General features: G+C 38.0%; 2 protein-coding genes across 3 annotated transcripts; one reads left to right on the forward strand and one right to left on the reverse strand.

Annotated features, from left to right (window-relative positions):
* Positions 1 to 411: 411 nt before the first annotated feature.
* Positions 412 to 17,700, reverse strand: bhlhe41 (basic helix-loop-helix family, member e41). Of its 2 annotated transcripts, XM_079873649.1 has the most exons (6): positions 17,368 to 17,700; positions 4,550 to 4,854; positions 4,373 to 4,436; positions 4,132 to 4,239; positions 3,919 to 4,030; positions 412 to 3,582 (listed from the first exon to the last, which is right to left on the reverse strand). In XM_079873649.1, the coding sequence occupies exons 2-6, from the start codon at positions 4,609 to 4,611 to the stop codon at positions 2,654 to 2,656; spliced, it is 1,275 nt and encodes a 424-aa protein (XP_079729775.1). In that variant the 5' UTR covers positions 4,612 to 4,854; positions 17,368 to 17,700; the 3' UTR covers positions 412 to 2,653. The 2 variants fall into 2 exon arrangements, with proteins under 2 accessions (XP_079729775.1, XP_079729774.1); XM_079873648.1 differs by lacking the exon at positions 17,368 to 17,700 and having other exon boundaries at positions 4,550 to 5,276.
* On the forward strand, positions 5,927 to 15,040 carry sspn (sarcospan (Kras oncogene-associated gene)). Its single transcript, XM_079873651.1, has 3 exons — positions 5,927 to 6,575; positions 12,751 to 12,837; positions 14,268 to 15,040. The coding sequence occupies exons 1-3, from the start codon at positions 6,321 to 6,323 to the stop codon at positions 14,625 to 14,627; spliced, it is 702 nt and encodes a 233-aa protein (XP_079729777.1). The 5' UTR covers positions 5,927 to 6,320; the 3' UTR covers positions 14,628 to 15,040.
* Positions 17,701 to 18,778: the final 1,078 nt, after the last annotated feature.

The following is an 18,778-nucleotide window of genomic DNA, read 5'->3' on the forward strand; positions in this document are numbered from 1 at the left end:
TATCACAACTCTATTGCATAAGACTTCCAGACATATAGCTACATGTTTATATAAGCATTTAGTAGACGAGCCCCTGCTGTTGGTTTATCCTTTTTATTTCACACAAAGCTATGATTTGCCGATTTTTCTCTCTAAAAATGTACTGTATGTCTGTGGTTAGCTTCCTTGTTTTACAGATTAATATCACATGTTAACTTTGGTTGTTCAACATTCCAACATTATGAATCTCCTGTCAGCTGATTTACAAGCTGACTCATTCTTTGGTTCTCAACACAAACATCCAAACATAAGCAAAAAGGATCCTATTATTTCATTTATAAAAGGTCATTTTATAGGTTTTGTTTGTTGGGCCCATTAAACACAATTTAATTACATTTTTGATTAATGACAGTAAAGAAATTGGCACATTTTAGTTTCTAAACAGGATAGTTTTTATTTAGCTTATTGATCCAAAAGTTATGGTTGACTCCTTAGAAGTATCCAGTTTCAGACTAAACTGATTTTTAGATTTCCTGGTTGCCTTTTATTAAATAGCGAAAGGTTTTGTTAAATATGCATAAAATCTATTTACATGAAGCTAGTGTTAGCAGATCTCTTGATGTCAGCTGCAGGTAAGTGGGTGTTTCTGGGTGGTTCACATAGAAAATAACACTCAAACGGACTGTCACTGACTGCAATGAAGTGTTATACTGTGTAATAGGCCTATATGAATATCATGTGCATATCGGTGCTGAAATGAATGAGTTGGGTGATAGCATTTTGTTTACATGAGCTTATTTTTATTTGACAACTGAGCTGCATAATTTCAAACAGCAAATGTGTAAAGCATTAAGGAAATGTGCAGCAGTCTCTCAGTGTATCCTTTAAAAAAATCCATAGATTTCTTCTACAACATGAACATTAAACATACAGCATATTCACAAACTATATACATCCACATGCCACTGTTTAGGCAAATGACAGTTGAGGCAAAGACACTATAGGGCCTATGAAATGTGTTACAATGCAGAAATAAATGGCAGCTGGTACATCACTGTTCCTATGCATTAATAAACCCAGGCCTAGAAAAATAATCACATTCAATAAAACTCAAGAGCCTTCCGTGATCTCCTGATTTTTCAGATCTATCCAATCTAAAAAGGTCCGTTTACATGTTTATTCATGTCATGTTACAGTGCTCCACAACATTTGTACAATACACAGCATGACCCATTTAGCTTTTTCAAGGTCATGAATAGTGACAATGTTTCCGAAAAGGCAAAACACATTTGATATAATCACATATCTCTTACCTTACATACTTTTCAACAGCTGTCTCTCCTACCACAGACTAAAATGAGCCAGCTCACGTTTGTTTGTTTATGCTAGCTCAAGAGTATGATGCCATACATATATTCCAACACTTGCCTTGTATTTAAGAAGATTTCCTTAAGAAAGACATACATCATAGTTTGAGTTCAAAGGGCATTGGCTTAAAAACGAAGAGTGAGGATTGTGTAATAGGAAACTGAGAAGGCAAGAAAAAGTGCACTTTACCTCTGGATTAAATAACTACTTTTATCAGAATATATACAGTACAAACTTTTATATCTACCAAAAGAACACAGATTACATTCAATATCAAAGTTCCATAAGGTGCTATAATACCTTGTACATTTTTGCTAGAGGTGACACAGGACACTGATGTCAGATTGTTGGCAAAGCACTCTCAGTGATGATTGACAGGTGATTGGTCCCGCCATTCTCATCTGGAGTGCTGATTTCCTTCACAACAAGTGATTCAGAACAATTGTTCGGGAGAGGGAGAGAGAGAGAGAGACGGGGGCTGCTGTAACATTACATCGGAGGATTGTTGCTCACACCATTTGTCCAATTAAAATCGCTCGAAACATTCCGTCACCACCCCTACCAGAGGAGCATCTCTAAGAAATGAGTCGTGGCCCAAACTCTACGGTATGTTGAGGTATGTAGGCAACTCTTTCAAGCACCGAACATTGAAAAGAGCGAAATAGGACTGAAATCCAGTCATACTATAATAGAAAGTTATATCTGACAAATACTGCAGCAGTCACACCAGCCTGCTTGAGGTCAATATCAAACATTACATCCAAGAGTCCAATATGTGACTTCCAAATCTTCACAAAAAAAGAAAACTCAGCTAGCATAAGTGCCGTTCTTTAGCTTAAAGAGCATTTGTATTGCACTAATCTACATTTCTTCATCAAAAAATTAAAAAAAATAAAAGACAACTACAACAACAACCCAAAAAAAACCCCAGAGCAAAGTCTGAGATTTCACACATTTTCAGTCAATGCTAATATGCCATTAAATGGCGAGACATAAAGGACATAAAAGTGGCTGCAGTCAATTGGATTTTCATTCAAATATCTCAAGGAATCAGTGCAAAAGGCACTGGCTGTTACAACGTCCCCCATTCTCCCCATTCTGATAAACCAGTTTGTTGTGAAATTTTGAATCCTAATAATAATTATAATAATACAAAACAAAAACAAAACAATAAAAGAATAGCCTTTGCTTGGAAATCCATAGAAACACTAATACTAAATACTCAATGACAATTAAATTAAGATAAACAGATAAATAGCAATTTTACAAGCAAACTAGTGTGCACTCAACGGTCAAAGGACCAGCTTTATGTACCATCGTTTTCATTTCTTTGGGACTGATGACCGGCATCATTCTCTGAGCCATGGTCCCCAGACACAGGAGAGGCCAGGTCGGCGTCGCTGGACAGGTCGCCGTCAGGAGACAGCGGCTCGTCGTCTTTTGAGGATGCTGCGTCAAATCCGGAGGTTTTATCGGCGCACGCACCGGCGAAACCGATGGCAGCGGCGGCCGCAGCTGCGGTGGAGGCGTGAGTGGGAATCCCGGGGTAAAGCCACGGGAACGGCGTGGTCAGCGCCGCAGCCGCTGGATACACCAACTTCTCCAAATGACTTTTATCAAACAAAGGCATGTACGATGCTGCTGCGGACGGGTTTATGAAGTAAAACGGCATGCAAAAGGGAGTCTGTTGTCCACCAACACCCGTCATTCCCATTAAAGAGTTCATGAGCGCCACGTCCGGTCGGGTATTGGCGGAATCAGATGCGCCGTTCGCAGACCAGTTCAGTTTGGCTTTTTTGGTGACGCGTTCGTCTCCGAACTCCTGCTTGATCTTAACTCCTTTCGCTGTGTCACATCCTTTCTCGCATTTGCCATCGCCTTTCTCCGCCTCTCCTCCATATCCGCTGTCAGTGTCTGTGTCGTTCTCGTTCAGCTCGAGGTTCTGAGTCCTCTGGATGACAGGGACGCAGTTGGCTTGTGTGTCTCTCTGCGTGTCCCGTTCCGGAGCGTCGTCGCCTGGCAACTGCTGCTGCTGCTGCTGCAGGATCCCTGCGCCCGACTGGAACTGCGCGGAAACTTTGTGTAAGTGGTTGATGAGTCGCGTGCACCTCTGCTCGCGCGCCGTCCAGTTCTCCACCTTGTTCAGATACTGCAGGACTTCTTTGGCACATGCTTGAAAGCCTGAGTGGAACGCGTCTAAGTCAGCCTGGAGGGAGGACTTTAACGATCGCTCACCTGTCATAAAACAAAGACAAAGTCCTGTCATATACAACAGAAAAATGACAGATAGACAGACAGATAAACTATACATAGATTAGATAGATAGATAGATCACTGCTTGATTGATAGATAGATAGATAGATAGACAGATAGATAGATGCAAAACAGATATAAATATATAAGATTTAAATATATAAAACACGTGACATTAATATAAATAAGATAAATACACATAATTATGCCAATATGTGCAGTTATGTTAGTGTTTAAGCTACATTTACTCTGTTTTACTTCATGTGGTATAGATGTTTCTCAGGTTGTATTGTGTGGGTTGCATATTATGTAATTTACCGTTCTGCAAAGCGATGATCTTCTGGTGCTGTTGCTCTGTGACAGCTGTCAAAGCGTTCAAATGCTTCAGCGTCAACTCAAGAACTACCGCTTTTTCCAAGTGACCAAGAGTCTGTAAGACAATACGAACATTTATAGGATTTCCCTAATATAAATTTACAAAACACATTTTAATAAGACTAAAAAATAAAATAAAAATTCAAGTGATGTTACCGTAAGTTTGAGATGTTCGGGTAATAAATCTTTCAGCTGCCCAATACATTCATTTATTCGGTCCCTCCTCTTTTTCTCGATCAGTCTGTGTGGTAACTTGTACGCGTCCTGCGAATGGGAAGTAGCAGCCATTGCAAAAAAGTTCTTAAAGTAATAATTATCACTCAAATTCTTAATAACGATGGTGTTACGTGAACTTGACGGACATCACGTTTCCATCACGGGTCCACAGTTTGCTTACCTTTCCTTCCTCTCTCTTCATCCCTCTTTTGGATTTGCACATGTAGAGAGACGAATATTCAACCCTGTAAAAAGAAAACACTATTTTAATCTCAACACACATTAAAAAATAATAACGTTGCTTTAAACTAAATTTAATAAAAAAAAATAAAAATAAAAAAAACGAAAATAAAATTACCCCAAGAAATCCGCGTGATCCAGGAACTGTCTGCCCTGCATTCTAGGTATTCTTTCATCCATAACTTTGTCCCACTTTCTTGTTCGCTTCTTTACAATCAGGTTTGGTTAATCCAGTATCAGCGGAGCGTCAGTGCGTTGTGTCCGGTCTCGCACAGCACCTCTGAATGATGAAGTGTGTGCGCGCTCGCCTGAGCTGCCACTTTGCCCAGCACTCAGTCTGCTCGTGGCGACTACCGCGCACGCGCGCCTCCACCAGGCAGGAACCGCGCGCACACTCACGTGTAAATGCACCAGCTCGAGAGTCTGGGAATTAAACGGGTTTTGAAAGTTGTCAGTTCATTGCTGAATAGACTCTGAAAAAGAATCCTCAGCATATCGCTCCAAAGCATTAAAATAATTGCATTTTAAATCTCAGGAATAATATCTACACATGTAAATATGAAACACCAGCACTAATAACATTTAAATGTTTCTATATGAAGACAGTTCAAATTATTATAGGCTAAACCAACACAAAATCTTTTTAGAAAAAACAACATCAACACGAATATTTCATAATTTAATGTAAACAAACATTCAAAAGCACATTTAAGTCGCTAAATAAATCAAAATGCCTTCATATAGGCTGTTTATCAGGTTTGCCAAATATAATTATCACTATTTGTCTAAGATGATAATTCCTCTTTTGGTGGGGGGTGGGGGTCATAATCATGCTTGATGTCAATAAATTCTTCTTCTTAATCATATTTTATTAGTAATCTGTTTATTATTTGCAAATGGACAGTTATGATTATCTGGTATTTATTTTAAACGAAATGAACTGTATCAATTTGTTTTTCAATTTGTCTGCTACGATATTCGCAACTTTATAACGGAAACTTTTCTAGAGTTTTGTGCAGCATGTTGAGCATGAATTGACATCTATAAAATCTACTGAGAATGCTTTGCTTATGATATAAGACGAGGTGTGACTGTGACATTACACAACAGCACATAGAATAAGCTCTCAATATAGGCTAAAAATAGACCACGTTCTGTCAATATCCAGCCTTCAGAACACTTCAGCTGATGAACCTATTAAAATCAGAGCATGAAATATAAAATGAGAAAAAAAAGAAGCTCTAGGTGAATACAGACATATCCACTATAAGAAACGTGTCCTGCATGTAGTTAATGAATTTCCATAATTAACACAAAGTGAAATATCTGCTCTCTCTCATAATATTAATAAGAGATTAACTGTAACCCTCTCACATGCCCGCGGATCACGTAACTTCATCAAAATCATGTGACTAACTCCAGGCTGTAAAACACACCCACATGTTTGCCAGTGACTAGAATTGTTTCTACTCTCTCTGTAAGAACCCTGTTTCCTGTTTAGTTTCAGGGAGTCTAGTAGTTGTCGTGTGTTGGAGTCCCCCCTTTATGTCTCCCCTCTCCTTTCCTACCCTCCCTCCTTTCCGTCTCCTCTCCTAGTGCTCTATATGTGGCTCTTGTGGAATCTGCTCCAAATGTTTTCCATATTAGTTCAGAGCCCTTTCTGCTTCTGAATAGCGAGCAGGGATCGCGTAGGGAGAGAAGCCTCCAGTGAGGAGGGAGGGGAAGGGCAGGGCAGGGCAGGCAGCGTGAAGGAACAGTCTAGCTAAAGAGAGCAAAAGAAACGGCAGGCGAGAAAGAAAAAGAAGGACAAACAGATAGAGGGCGAGAGCAAGAACATCCAGTCGGCCTCAAAGGAAGATTAAGAATCTCAGCACGAGACAGGAGGAATTATGGGGTCGGGGACGAGTCCGAAAGGGTCGCCTGGAGGAGGTAACGCAACCCCTGGCAATGAGAAGAAGGGAAAAGCAAAACCTGAAGGCCCATTACTGGAGGATGTCCAAACATGTTGTGGCTGCCGCTTTCCTTTGCTGGTCGCTGTGTTCCAGCTTCTGTTGGGCATCGCAGTAGCAGGGGTGGCCTTCCTCATGGTTGCCATTAGCCCCTCTCTCCTGGCCAGGGAGACGCCCCATTGGGCCGGCATCATTGTAAGCTTCCTTTTGCTCTTCATCAACCTCTCCCTCAACTCCCAGCATGCCTTGTTTTACTCTTTCATGCATGAGGCCATCGCATCAGATTCATTGGCCGCACAGCCTTATACTGTACATAAGCATACAAGCATGCTGTTAGAGAGAGCATGTGCACATCCAAGTACAAAAATAATAACTACGTTCACACTGCAAGGCTTTTTTTTGTCTTTCTAAAATGGGTTTAAAATATCAGATTCAAGTGTGAACTGATCTCTATCCTGAACTGGCATCGCATGCGCAAAAGAACAAAAACAAAGACCGCATATACAGCACGCTGTCATGGGAAGGCCACTGAAGTCAGTGTTATTTGTTCATTCCTAAGGTGATGCACAGGCGATAAGAAGGACAAAGACAAGCATGAGGAGATAATATTTCAATATTTACGATACGACCCCTAAAGTTTTGCTTGTGTAAAGCTGTCACCTTGAAACTTATGGAAAAGTCATTAACCCTTTCACGCATAGTGGTCACTACAGTGGACAGCTATTAAAAATGCATTTTCTTGAATTTGCACGGGTTTTTATGGCAAAGTTGCACATCAATCTCTTCATTGGACCCTTGTGCATCATCCTATAAATTGCAATCAAGTGGCAAGCCTTTGTGTTTCGATTTTTCCCCCCTCCAAACTAAGATGGCCAAGGGTCAGTCAGACATGCCAAGTTGCTCCAGAATATCCACCCATTCCTTCGAATCTAGGAGACTCTTGGAGGTAAAAAAAATATTGCAGCATCAAGCAATATCTAATGAGTCATATCACAGTAAAATTTTCCAAGTTTTGATTTTAGATTGAGAGAAAACTCTGATTAATCACATGTCCACTGTAGTGGACGTCATGCATCAACTGCTATATTTCAGCTACAATTCATAATTATAATGTGAATATTGTTTTTGAAATTTAAAACTTAAAAACTTAATCTGCAGTGACTTTTTTACTGTAAATAAATGTACTTGTATTATTAGAAAGTAATTTTCATTGACATTGAAAAAAGTCATGTGATTACATATGTATGACACTTGTAATGCATTACTTTATTTGTTAGATCAAAAAGTAATCTGATTTCATAATGCACGTTATTGTAATGTGTTTTTTTACTCATAACATCAAAAAGTAATCTGATTACGTAATGCATGTTACTTGTAATGTGTTTCTTTACTCATAACATCAAAAAGTAATCTGATTACATAATGCATGTTACTTGTAATGTGTTTCCTTACTCATAACATCAAAAAGTAATCTGATTATGTAATATGCATTATTTTAATGCATTTCTTTACTCATAACATCACAAAGTAATCTGATTATGTAATGCATGTTACTTGTAATGCGTTTCTTTACTTGTTACATAAAAAAGTAATCTGATTAGGTAATGCACATTACTTGTAGTTAATTACCTGTTAGATCAAAAAGTAATCTGATTAGGTAATGCATGTTACTTGTAACACATTACTTTACTTGTAACATCAAAAAAGTAATCTGAATGGGTCATGCATGTTAGTTGTAGTGCGTTACCCCCAACACTGATCATTTCAGATGAGATTGAAAAAACGTATCGCTAGGTTTTCTCAGAGGAGGGCTATGATAGAAATGTGCATGTCCATCTTGAACATAATCAGAATTATCAGCTAATAAGGGTAAATCTCCATACTCTGGTGCACTGGAGGGAGCATCTGACTGGTTTCCACAGTTGTACCTTGACAGACTGTAGAAAAATCTGATGGAATCATGTCCTCATGTTCTGATATCAAAGATACGCCAAGTGCAACTTGTATGAAGTTGTATGAAGCCTTTGCAATATTTTGCATTTAGATTTTTTGTATATATTTTATAGTTTTCACATGATTTGATATAATTGTATTGATTAGTTCGTTAAATTCACATACTTTATGTGTTTGATTATTGTCTTATATTAAATCTAGTATATCTTAAGTTTAAACCAAATGCATGCTGTCCACTCAAGTGGACATCTGAAGATCTCTTTGAAAAATTTGTAAAAAAATAAAATAAAAATCAATTCTTGTTTTTCATGCCCTAAGAGCAATAAAAACACATAGGAAAAAAATCCTGACTGAGGATATCATAATTCATGCATGAAAGGGTTAAAGTAGCATGAATTACGATATGACTGTTCAGACTGAGGTCCGGTCACTGTAAAAACTGATTGTGATTTTAACGGTAAAATACTGTAAAAATGCTACGGTGAAGAGCAGTTAATTGGTTAACAGAAAGTTTCAGTGCTATATATGGTGAATAACTGTAATAGATCGAACCGTACATTTAATGTAATTTTACAGTAAAATACGTTAACGTTTTTGGAAGTGAAAAAGAAAAGTGAAAAACTGTAAATTGACATTCCCAGAATTCCCTGCAAGACACTTCACATTGAATAACTGTTTCTGTTTCTTCTTAGTTTTTGTTTTTCCTATTAGTTATGTACATTTAATGTTTTATGTTACATCTAATGTTGGTAAATTAATGTTTATTGCATTTTTTTAATGATGGTGTTTAGTGTTTGTGTGAATTACATTGTGCACCTTCTAATAATTAGTTTTGACCTTCTCAACTTGTGGAAAAGCTGCTTGTGATAGGCTTTGAATCATCATGTGACTCTCATCGCCACTGTGTTTGGTGTCTGTCAGTGTACTACAAAGTTATAAAGTACTTCAGTAGATTGGTATATTAACGTTATATCAGTTAATGTAATACGGTATTTTACATTAAATTTAAGTTAAATCTGTAAAACCTAAAATGTTGCTACCGTATTTTTTATGGTAAATTTCTGGCAACCACAGCTGCCGTTTTTTTTTTTTACCGTAAATTTAAAGGATTTTTTTTTACAGTGTATGGAAGAGGCTTAAATGAAAAGATCAGTTGCCATGTGGTTTGTGCTGTTCACACTTTAATGAAAGAAAAAAATATATATATATTTGAGTCACATTTTCCTGCAGTCTGAATGTTGTAAAGCTGATATGAGATTCACCACTGAGAGATTTTGATTAAATTTCACTTGTTCAGCAGTGATTTACAAAGAATTCATGCTTCTTAAATTTTGCACATAAGTATTCAGTTGCAGAAGCCTATTTAGAGTTTAAAAACAACTCGGGTTCCTCAGCTAAATAAATCTAAAAATACTACAGCTGTTTTTGTTTGAGAATCACAAGAGAGTAAGATCAAACTTATAAATAGCAAAATTGTTCAAAAGATTCAAGCCAGCTCAAAGCAATCCCTGAGTGCAGACATCATGTTCAGTCACGTAGACCGGAAACATAACGGGGTCTGAAATAACTTTGCATGCATCAGTTTTAAGATGAATATAATAGAAATTACATTATTTAATTTAAGTTTGAGTAAATGTAATGCATTTGTTATAGTATTAAAGGGATAGTTCACCAAAAAATAAAAATTGTGTCATCATTTACTCACCCTCATGTCGTTCCAAACCTGTATGACTTTCGTTCTTCTGTTGAACAAAAAAGAAGATATATTAAAGAATGTTGGTAATCAAACTGTTGATGGGACCCATTGACTTCCATAGTAGGAAAAAAAATACTATGGAAGTCAATGGCTATCATCAACTCTCTGGTTACCAACATTCTTAACAATATCGTATTTTGTGTTTAGCAGAAACTCAGACAGGTTTGGAACAACATGAAGGTGAGTAAATGATTTTTAGGTGAACTGTCCCTTTAATCTTTCTTCAACTTTAGTACAACTGTTCTTTGTTAGTTCATGTTAGCTCATGTCCATTAAAGATGAAAATTGAAAAAAATGAAAATGAAAATTCTGTCAGTAATTACTCACCCTCATGTTGTTCCAACCGCGTAAGACCTTCGTTCATCTTCGGAACACAAATTAAGATATTTTTGATGAAATCAGAGCTATGTCTCACTCCTCCATAGGCTGCTATGTGACCGAAACTTGCTGGCCCAGAAAAGTTATTAAAGAGATCGTTAATATAGTCCAAGTGACTCCAGTGGCTCAATCTTAAGTATATCAAGCGACGAGAATACTTTTTGTGCGCAAAAACAAACAAAAATAACGACTTTATTCCACTTTTCATTTCCTTCTCTCTGGGCCTCGTAGTGTTTTTGCGCTGCGCGTCTGTGTTGCACGTCATCACGCATCACACACATGACCGGCGTCGGCCAATAGTGAGCCTACGTGGTGACGTGAACACAGACGCGCTGCGCAAAAAGACTACGCGAACCAACTAGAGGCCCAGAGAGAAGGAAATGAAAAGTGGAATAAAGTCGTTATTTTTGTTTGTTTTTGCGCACAAAAAGTATTCTCGTCGCTTGATATACTTAATGCCTGGTTCAGATTACACGATTTTAGCCCGATTTTGGCACGATCCGTTTGACGTAGGGTGTCGTGGGGATTCGCAAACGACAACGGGCGTCGGGACGCAAGATTCGATCGTTTCATCTCGTATAGTGTGTCATAGTGGGCGACAACCTACGTCGCGTCTGCGATGCTTCACGACATCAGGACAGAAAGACTAGCATGTTTAATTTTTTAACGGTCCTCCACGACGACGGCGCGCGAGTGAGTGAGTGAGACCTGTGTTCGCGAGTGAGTGAGCGAGTGTGTGTGTGTGTGAGAGAGAGAGAGAGAGAGAGAGAGAGAGAGAGAGAGAGAGTGCGTATGTGTGAGCGAGTGAGTGTGTGTGTGTGTGTGTGTGTGTGTGTGTGCGCGAGTGAGCGAGTGTGTATGTGCGAGTGAGTGAGCGTGTGTGTGTGAGTGAGTGAGTGAGTGAGTGCGTGTATTAGGCTATATGTGCGAGTGAATGAGTGTGTGAGACGGCTCGCGATGACTGGTCGGAAAACAACGTGTAGTCTGACATGTTTCTTGTCCACGACATGACAAGATTTTTAGGAGTCAAAATCGTGTAATCTGACACAGTGACTATCGTAACAGACAAAAAAATCGTGTAATCTGAACCAGGCATAAGATTGAGCCACTGGAGTCACTTGGACTATATTAACGATCTCTTTGATGACTTTTCTGGGCCAGCAAGTTTCGGTCACATAGCAGCCTATGGAGGAGTGAGACATAGCTCTGATTTCATCAAAAATATCTTAATTTGTGTTCAGAAGATGAACGAAGGTCTTACGCGGTTGGAACAACATGAGGGTGAGTAATTACTGACAGAATTTTCATTTTTGGGTGAACTAACCCTTTAAATAACATTACAACTTTTTTAAAAAAAATATTACAACTACAAAACAACTTTTGATATTAATAATATATTAGTATATGTTGAAATTAACATTAAGATGAATGTGGTTAACTAGGCTAAGTGTTACCAACTTTGCTTTTAGTTGTTAAAATGTTACATTTCAATTCAAATTGCAGTTTTGCATACTGTTTGCTACCTCAATTCAAATCAAGAAATTAAAATGAAATGTAAAAAGCATTCTCTGTTCAATTCTGACTGCCACACAACCCCCAACAACACTTTTATTGTGTAAAACATTAGCTAATGTGGCAATAAAACATAACATAAGCGACGGCTATGTTGAATACACAAATTCAGAATCCTAAAACGCACACATTTCATTGCAGCAATATAGATCAGAGATCTCAAGTTTAGGCCTCACGAGAGAAAAACGCTGAGGTCACCAAGACTTCTCTGCCTCAGAACCTGGGAAAAACAATCAAATTAGATACCACACGTTAGTCACAAGACTCCAATCACGCTGAGAAAAGAGCGGGGAAAACACAGAGAGAGAGAGAGAGAGAGAGAAGAAAAGAGAGAGATAAAAAGCGTGAGAGATAAAGATATCATGGGGGGGGGGGGGTCAAGCTATTCAATTTGCAGCAGCAGTCAATGTATTATCAGATGACAGCTCAATGCTGAGTTGCACAATGCTGATTACAATGAGGGTTATGGTTGGCTCATGACAAGCCTGGCAGACACAGAAACTCAGGAGCTCTGCTGCACTGCAAATAAGATTAGATCAATCCAGTGACTGGTATGTGTTCATGGCAACAATGACAAAAGATTTCAGCAACAGACTTTGAGTTGCACATGATAACAGTGATCCACCCTCCAACTCAATTATTTTTTGGTACATTTGGGGTCTGAGTGACAAGTCTATTAAAATTTCTCTACTGTATGTTTGTGTTTTGCAGATGTGTGTGGTGTCTCTGCTGGGATTCATCCTCTTCTGCATCACCAGAGTGCCTGATGAGAGAGCATCGGTTCAGTTTATCATAAAGGTGAAAAATAAATGCAGCTTTTGGATAAATTGACAATTCCAATTGCCTCCTCATACTGTATGTAAATACATTTCAAATAGACTTTAAAACTCACAAAGGTGCTACAGTAGCTCAAGATACTTCTAGCTATGGCAACAGGTTAAAAAAATCTACATATCATCATATATGAACTGAATGAAATATCCAGAAATTAAAAATTATTTCATTATATGATGATCATTTACTCACCACGTCATTCCAACACACTATTATTTTATTTATTTCTTCCATGAAACACAAAAGGATTGCCATTTTTTGCCATTCACTCTTTAAAAATAAAGGTTCTTTATTGGCATTGATGGTTTCATGCTAACATCCATGGAACCTTTCCATTGCACAAAAGGTTCTTTATAGTGGAAAACGTTTCTTTGGATTATTAAAATGTTCTTCATACAAAGAAAAAAATTTATTTTAAGATCTGATCACTGAAAGATTCTTTAGGGAACCCAAAATGGTTCTCCTATGGCATCACAAAAATCCCTTTTGGAACCTTTATTTCTGGAAAGTGATTTTAAATGTCTCAAAAAAACAAACAAAAAAAAACACCATAATAGTATTATAAAAGTGGGGCATACTTATCAAGCTCAATATTCCAAGTCTTTGAATTATGAATAAGCAATGCTCCTTCGAGTCAGTTGTTTTCAATAAATAGTTTGAAGCGGTTAACAAAACCGGACAATTTGGTTCTGTTGGTTCTCGAGTCAACAGCTCGCCTGCTCATTGAACCAAGAAGATGTCCAATTGGTCTTATTCTTTTGGCTCTGAAAATGAGTCGGATTTCCCATCACAATTCTAAATCGTTTACCTTTGTCGTTGCTTAAAAACACTCTTAAAAATCAAAGGTCCTTTATTAGCATCTGTGGTTCCATGAAGAACCTTTAACATCCATTGAACCTTCAGATAATAAACATTTTAAGAACTGTTCACTGAAACATTCTTTGGGAAACCCAAAGTGGTTCTTCTATGGCATCGCTGCTTAAACTCTCTTTGGGAACCTTTAAGGGTGGCGCCACAAAACACAAGACCACATTTATGATACTCTCATTTTTTCAAACTTTTTGTTTGTTTTTTTGCACGGGGCTTGACATTTAAAATCATTATCCATTGTTATCATGAGGTAAACATTATGCCTACATCTCCTTTTGTGTTTAACGCAAGAAATTAATTTTGTATGGCCTGAGTGTGCTAATGACAAAATTAAAATTTCGTGGTGAACTGTCTCTTTAATTAGGCATTTTTTAATATTTAATGGACCATTGATATTGCCAGTACCATTCCTGAGTCACCAAGACACTGAGCTGGTTTTAAATGAACAAGTATAGGCATTTGAGTCTAATTAAAATCTTATCTCCATCGCCCTGCCTTAATCATCACAAATGACTTCTGCCCAGCTCCTGTACTTCTTCCTGTGCACTATGGGGCTGGTCATTTCCGTACTGGTCATCGCATTCCAGTGCTACCATTACGCCCTGACCAACAGCTACAGCTGCAAGGAAATGAAGGAGGACTGTACGTGCACCCTGGACCCCGAGGACCCCATCGCCCGCACTTTCGCCTACAGAGGTGTGACAGACTGCAGTGCCATCATAAGCACTCTACCGATGTATTACCTTCTGCAGATGCTGCTGAACCTGGCTCAAGCTATCGTCTGTCTGCTGGGGGCTTTCCTGATCTGGAAGCACAGGTACCAGGTGTTTTTCGCTGGACTACAGATGGGATCTCCTTCCGACCAGAACTGGCAGAAAGTTTAGGGCACCGAGAGATTTCCGTGGAGAAGTAAACATGTGGCGCGTGGGAGTGTTTGTGCCTTTAGGGAAGAAACTGTTTGCTGCAATATCTGCCCCAGTGGGAGCTATCTGCCATGCAACCTTTTATCAAAGCAATTGAACGAGTCTGTGTTTGTATTGCCATATTACAATATTTTGGAAAGTTTTATGCAATTTTTAGACTCATTGTATTTTTCTACATTGGTTACCACTGCCAAGGAGAGTATTTTTATCTATGATGCAAAACAAGACCTGAAGATTAAAAAAATAAAATAGTGACACAATCTGCTGTTGTTGTTACTATTGTGGTAATGTCATGCATAAAAATTAAATAAAGTATTAAGTGCCAGTATTAAATAAAAATTAAAAAAGAAATGCAATCAATTGCACAAACTTCACCTTTCGCATGCATTTTCTTCACACTTTCGAAATTCCTGGTGTTCCATCCGAGTTTGCAGAAGAATATTTACAAATTATTCAAAACATTGTATATCTGTCAAATCGATTAACCGCGATTAATCGGATCTAACAAAAAAGTTTGTGTTTATATAATATATGGGTGTATATACAGTAGTCAACATTTCTAGTGGATCAAAAAAAGTTAATTTGTTAAAGGGATCGTTCACCCAAAAATGAAAATTCTGTCAGTAATTACTCACCCTCATGTTGTTCCAACCCCGTAAGACATTCGTTCATCTTCGGAACACAAATTAAGATATTTTTGATTAAATCTGAGAGTTGTCTCACTCCTCCATAGGCTTCTTAGGGACCGAAACTTGCTGGCCTAGAAAATGTATTAAAGACATCGTTAATATAGTCCAAGTAACTCCAGTGGCTCAATCTTAAGTTTATAAAGCGACGAGAATACTTTTTGTGTGCAAAAACAAACAAAAATAAGGACTTTATTCCACTTTTCATTTCCTTCTCTCTGGGCCTCGGGTCTTTTCACGTAGTGTTTAAGCGTAGCGCGTCTGTGTTGCACGTCACCACGTATCACATATGACCAGCGTCGGCCAATAGTGAGCCTACGTGGTGCCTACGAGCCTAATGTTTGATCAAATGTTGACTACTGTGTATACAGTATATATATATATATATATATATATATATATATATATATACACACACACACATACTGTATATGCATACACATACACACACACACACACACATATAACATATGTATAAATAAATATAATAAACACACATAAACACAAACCTTTATGTTAGATGTGATTAATCGCGCTTAACTAATATATTAACTAATATATGAACTAATATATACATACATATATAAATACATATGTTTTGCATTTTTTTGCATTATTTTAGTAAAACTTGTTAGCTTATAACGATCAGTTAGATTCATGCAACAGAGAAATTTGAAATGTAGATTTTTTACTATATATATAATATATATATATAAATTTCTAAAATATAACACAAACATACCAAAATAAATACAGTACTGCTTAAACTGAAGAACTGTCTCGAGAACTTGTAAAAAACAGCAGTCAGAAATGAGTGACGAGGCTGGACAGGCTTGTGAACTGAAGTCACTCTTCATACAGCCAGTGGGGGGGATTAAAGGGGTACTTAGACAAACAGATACACTACATTCAGTGGAAGGGTACATGCAGTTTAACCTTTTCATTTTAAGGTGAAAACTGAGAGAAACTTGACAATCAATCCAAAAAAGCTCAGTCTGTACTTATTAACTCATTGTCAATGAAACGAAACTGAGCAAATGAAAAGGACTGAGTGATTTGAACACTGCCAACAGGAAGACGGTTGCTTGATGTGTTAAAAGAGTCTGTTGCTTTAAAGAGACCTTCAGTCTGGTGTTGGGAAGAGATGCAACATGATGCTTCGGCATAGGAAAAAAACACTCATAAATGTAAGCTTTGTATGACTCATCTTTCCTTTGAGCTGATTTCTAATAAAAGGCATTTACATAACTCTCTCTCATTTTCCATCCAATTGCATGTCCTTTAAAAATGATTAACTGAATTTCATACTTATGTGTTTTTCCAACGCTATCTCACGACCAATTCGTACGAGTGATTAAAAAGTGGCTAATTCCTCACGACGTCACTCGTACGAATTTGTACGATTTGTCTAAACCCACGTGATGGGTAGGTTTAGGGGCGGGGTCAGGGGTAGGTCATTCGTATGAATTCATACGAATTGGGCAATTCGTAAAATATGTACGATTTAGCAAAAATCGAACGAATTCGTACGAGTGAGGTCGTATGAATTCGTACAAATTAGCCACCTCGTAGAATTCGTACGAATTGCCGTGAGATCAGGCTGGTTTTTCTCATGCTGCCAAACTATGCCATCATTGGACCACATCCTCAAATTTAAGTACCTCACTGTTTACAACACAAATAAGTCTTGTTGTTTTATATTACTATATTATTCTTGTAATAATATTGATTTTGCATAACAATTGTGCAGGAATGCTTTTCTCCGTTTAAATAATTATCAGTTTCCTATAGGTGTATCACACAAAAGCTGTCAAGAATGTGTCCAGGTCATATTTAATCTAAAAAATAAACAATAATTTATTAAAAAGTATTTTTTTATTTTAAGATATTTTCAATTGAACTCAATTTTCAGCATCATTACTGCAGTCAGTGTCACATGATCCTTTAGAAATCATTCTAATATACTGATTTGGTAGTCTGGCAAGCCAGACAAGATGTTAGGTCTGGCAACTCACCATAGACACGGCTCAATCCGAGGGGCGGGATAAACAGCTGTCTTTCAAATTCACTCTGCATGCAATAGGACAGCGCTTCAACCAACCAGAGCGTTTTCCCAACAGCGGAGCTGACGTTAGTTGATTCAACTTTTGAATCTGGCCGGCAAAAGCAAAACTGCGAACACATCTCCCTTTTTAAAGAATGATTTAAGTGCCGTTCTTTGCTCTTTTCTCAAAGAAAAACTTAACTTCAAGTCCTCCAGAGTCGCGGCCAAAGCCGATTCGAAAGACTGTTCTCCAGCAGCAGCCACCATTCTTTGTTTTCAAGTAGCAGGGAACCGTCGCGACTCTGTCGTCATTATGTTAAGCCCGCCCCGCCTACTCTATACACGATGTGATTGGCCTGACCCAACTTAGGTTTTTACAGCTCTGAAAGTCAACGGAGAGTTGCTAGACTACCCTGGCTGCAAAATAAATTTTGCTGCCAGTGCGTCTAGATTTCTAGGCTACTGATTTGGTGCTCAAGAAACATTTCTTATTATTATCAATGTTGAAAACTGTTGTGCTGCTTAATATTTTTGTAGAAACCTTGATCAATTTTTTCCATGATTTTTTATGAATAATCTTTTCTAACATTAAAAAGTTTTATTAATTTTATGAATCCTTGCTGGAAATAAATAAATTAATTAATTAATTTAAAAATCTATAGTATACTTATGCTATTGATTTTGTGTTGTTTTAGCCTGATAGATGACAATTAACTTTCATTGTATGGACAAGAGCAGTGAACATTTGAAAAACATCTTTTTCATTCCTTTAGAAAAATGGCTTTGATCTCTCTGTCTCTCAGAACTTCAGCAAGTCACTCCGTACACTAATCGATTAAGCAGGAACGCTGAGTCAAATGAAAAATCCCCCTCACATTTGCAGTGCTTTTAGGAAAGAGTGCAGCAGGGGTGATCTCTCGCCTCTCCGAGACCAGCTCATGTGACAGATCTCATCTGCTCTCAGACCCACCAGCATGACAACAACACGCACAGTCACATGCAGAAAGGAGGAAGGGAGGGTGGTATATTTAGATTAATGAGTGTGTTTATGCAGGATGGTGTACACTGTCTTGCCCTACCAACTGCGCACACCTGAATGACGGAAATGTGTGAGTCAAGTTGTTACGGAGGATCAACGATCATTAAAATGCATTCTGAGGGGGAGACTGAACATTGAATAACTGCTAGTATGTCTATGACGTTTGCTTCTAGATTGAAAGACGTGCGATCAGAGCGAGTGGGGACATTTAGTAAGAGTGGCAGTTATCCAACTAACTGTCTTCTGGACCCTGATGGTGCATTCCAGACATGTTGGACTTTCCCCTGCTTAGTGACAGCTGTGAGCTATTATGGAGGCATCAGGGGCTAATTTTAACCCGTGC

This window comes from Squalius cephalus (genome assembly GCF_949319135.1).
Source record: "Squalius cephalus genome assembly, chromosome: 6".
Classification (NCBI taxonomy): Eukaryota; Metazoa; Chordata; class Actinopteri; order Cypriniformes; family Leuciscidae; genus Squalius; species Squalius cephalus.

Coding starts and splice junctions, on each gene's coding strand:
- sspn (XM_079873651.1), top strand. CDS start 6,321: ATGGGGTCGGGGACGAGTCCGAAAGGGTCGCCTGGAGGAGGTAACGCA. Junction 6,576..12,750: donor CCCATTGGGCCGGCATCATT/GTAAGCTTCCTT, acceptor TGTGTTTTGCAG/ATGTGTGTGGTGTCTCTGCT. Junction 12,838..14,267: donor CGGTTCAGTTTATCATAAAG/GTGAAAAATAAA, acceptor ACTTCTGCCCAG/CTCCTGTACTTCTTCCTGTG.
- bhlhe41 (XM_079873649.1), bottom strand. CDS start 4,611: ATGGATGAAAGAATACCTAGAATGCAGGGCAGACAGTTCCTGGATCAC. Junction 4,031..4,131: donor CCGAACATCTCAAACTTACG/GTAACATCACTT, acceptor ATTGTCTTACAG/ACTCTTGGTCACTTGGAAAA. Junction 3,583..3,918: donor GATCATCGCTTTGCAGAACG/GTAAATTACATA, acceptor GTTTTATGACAG/GTGAGCGATCGTTAAAGTCC.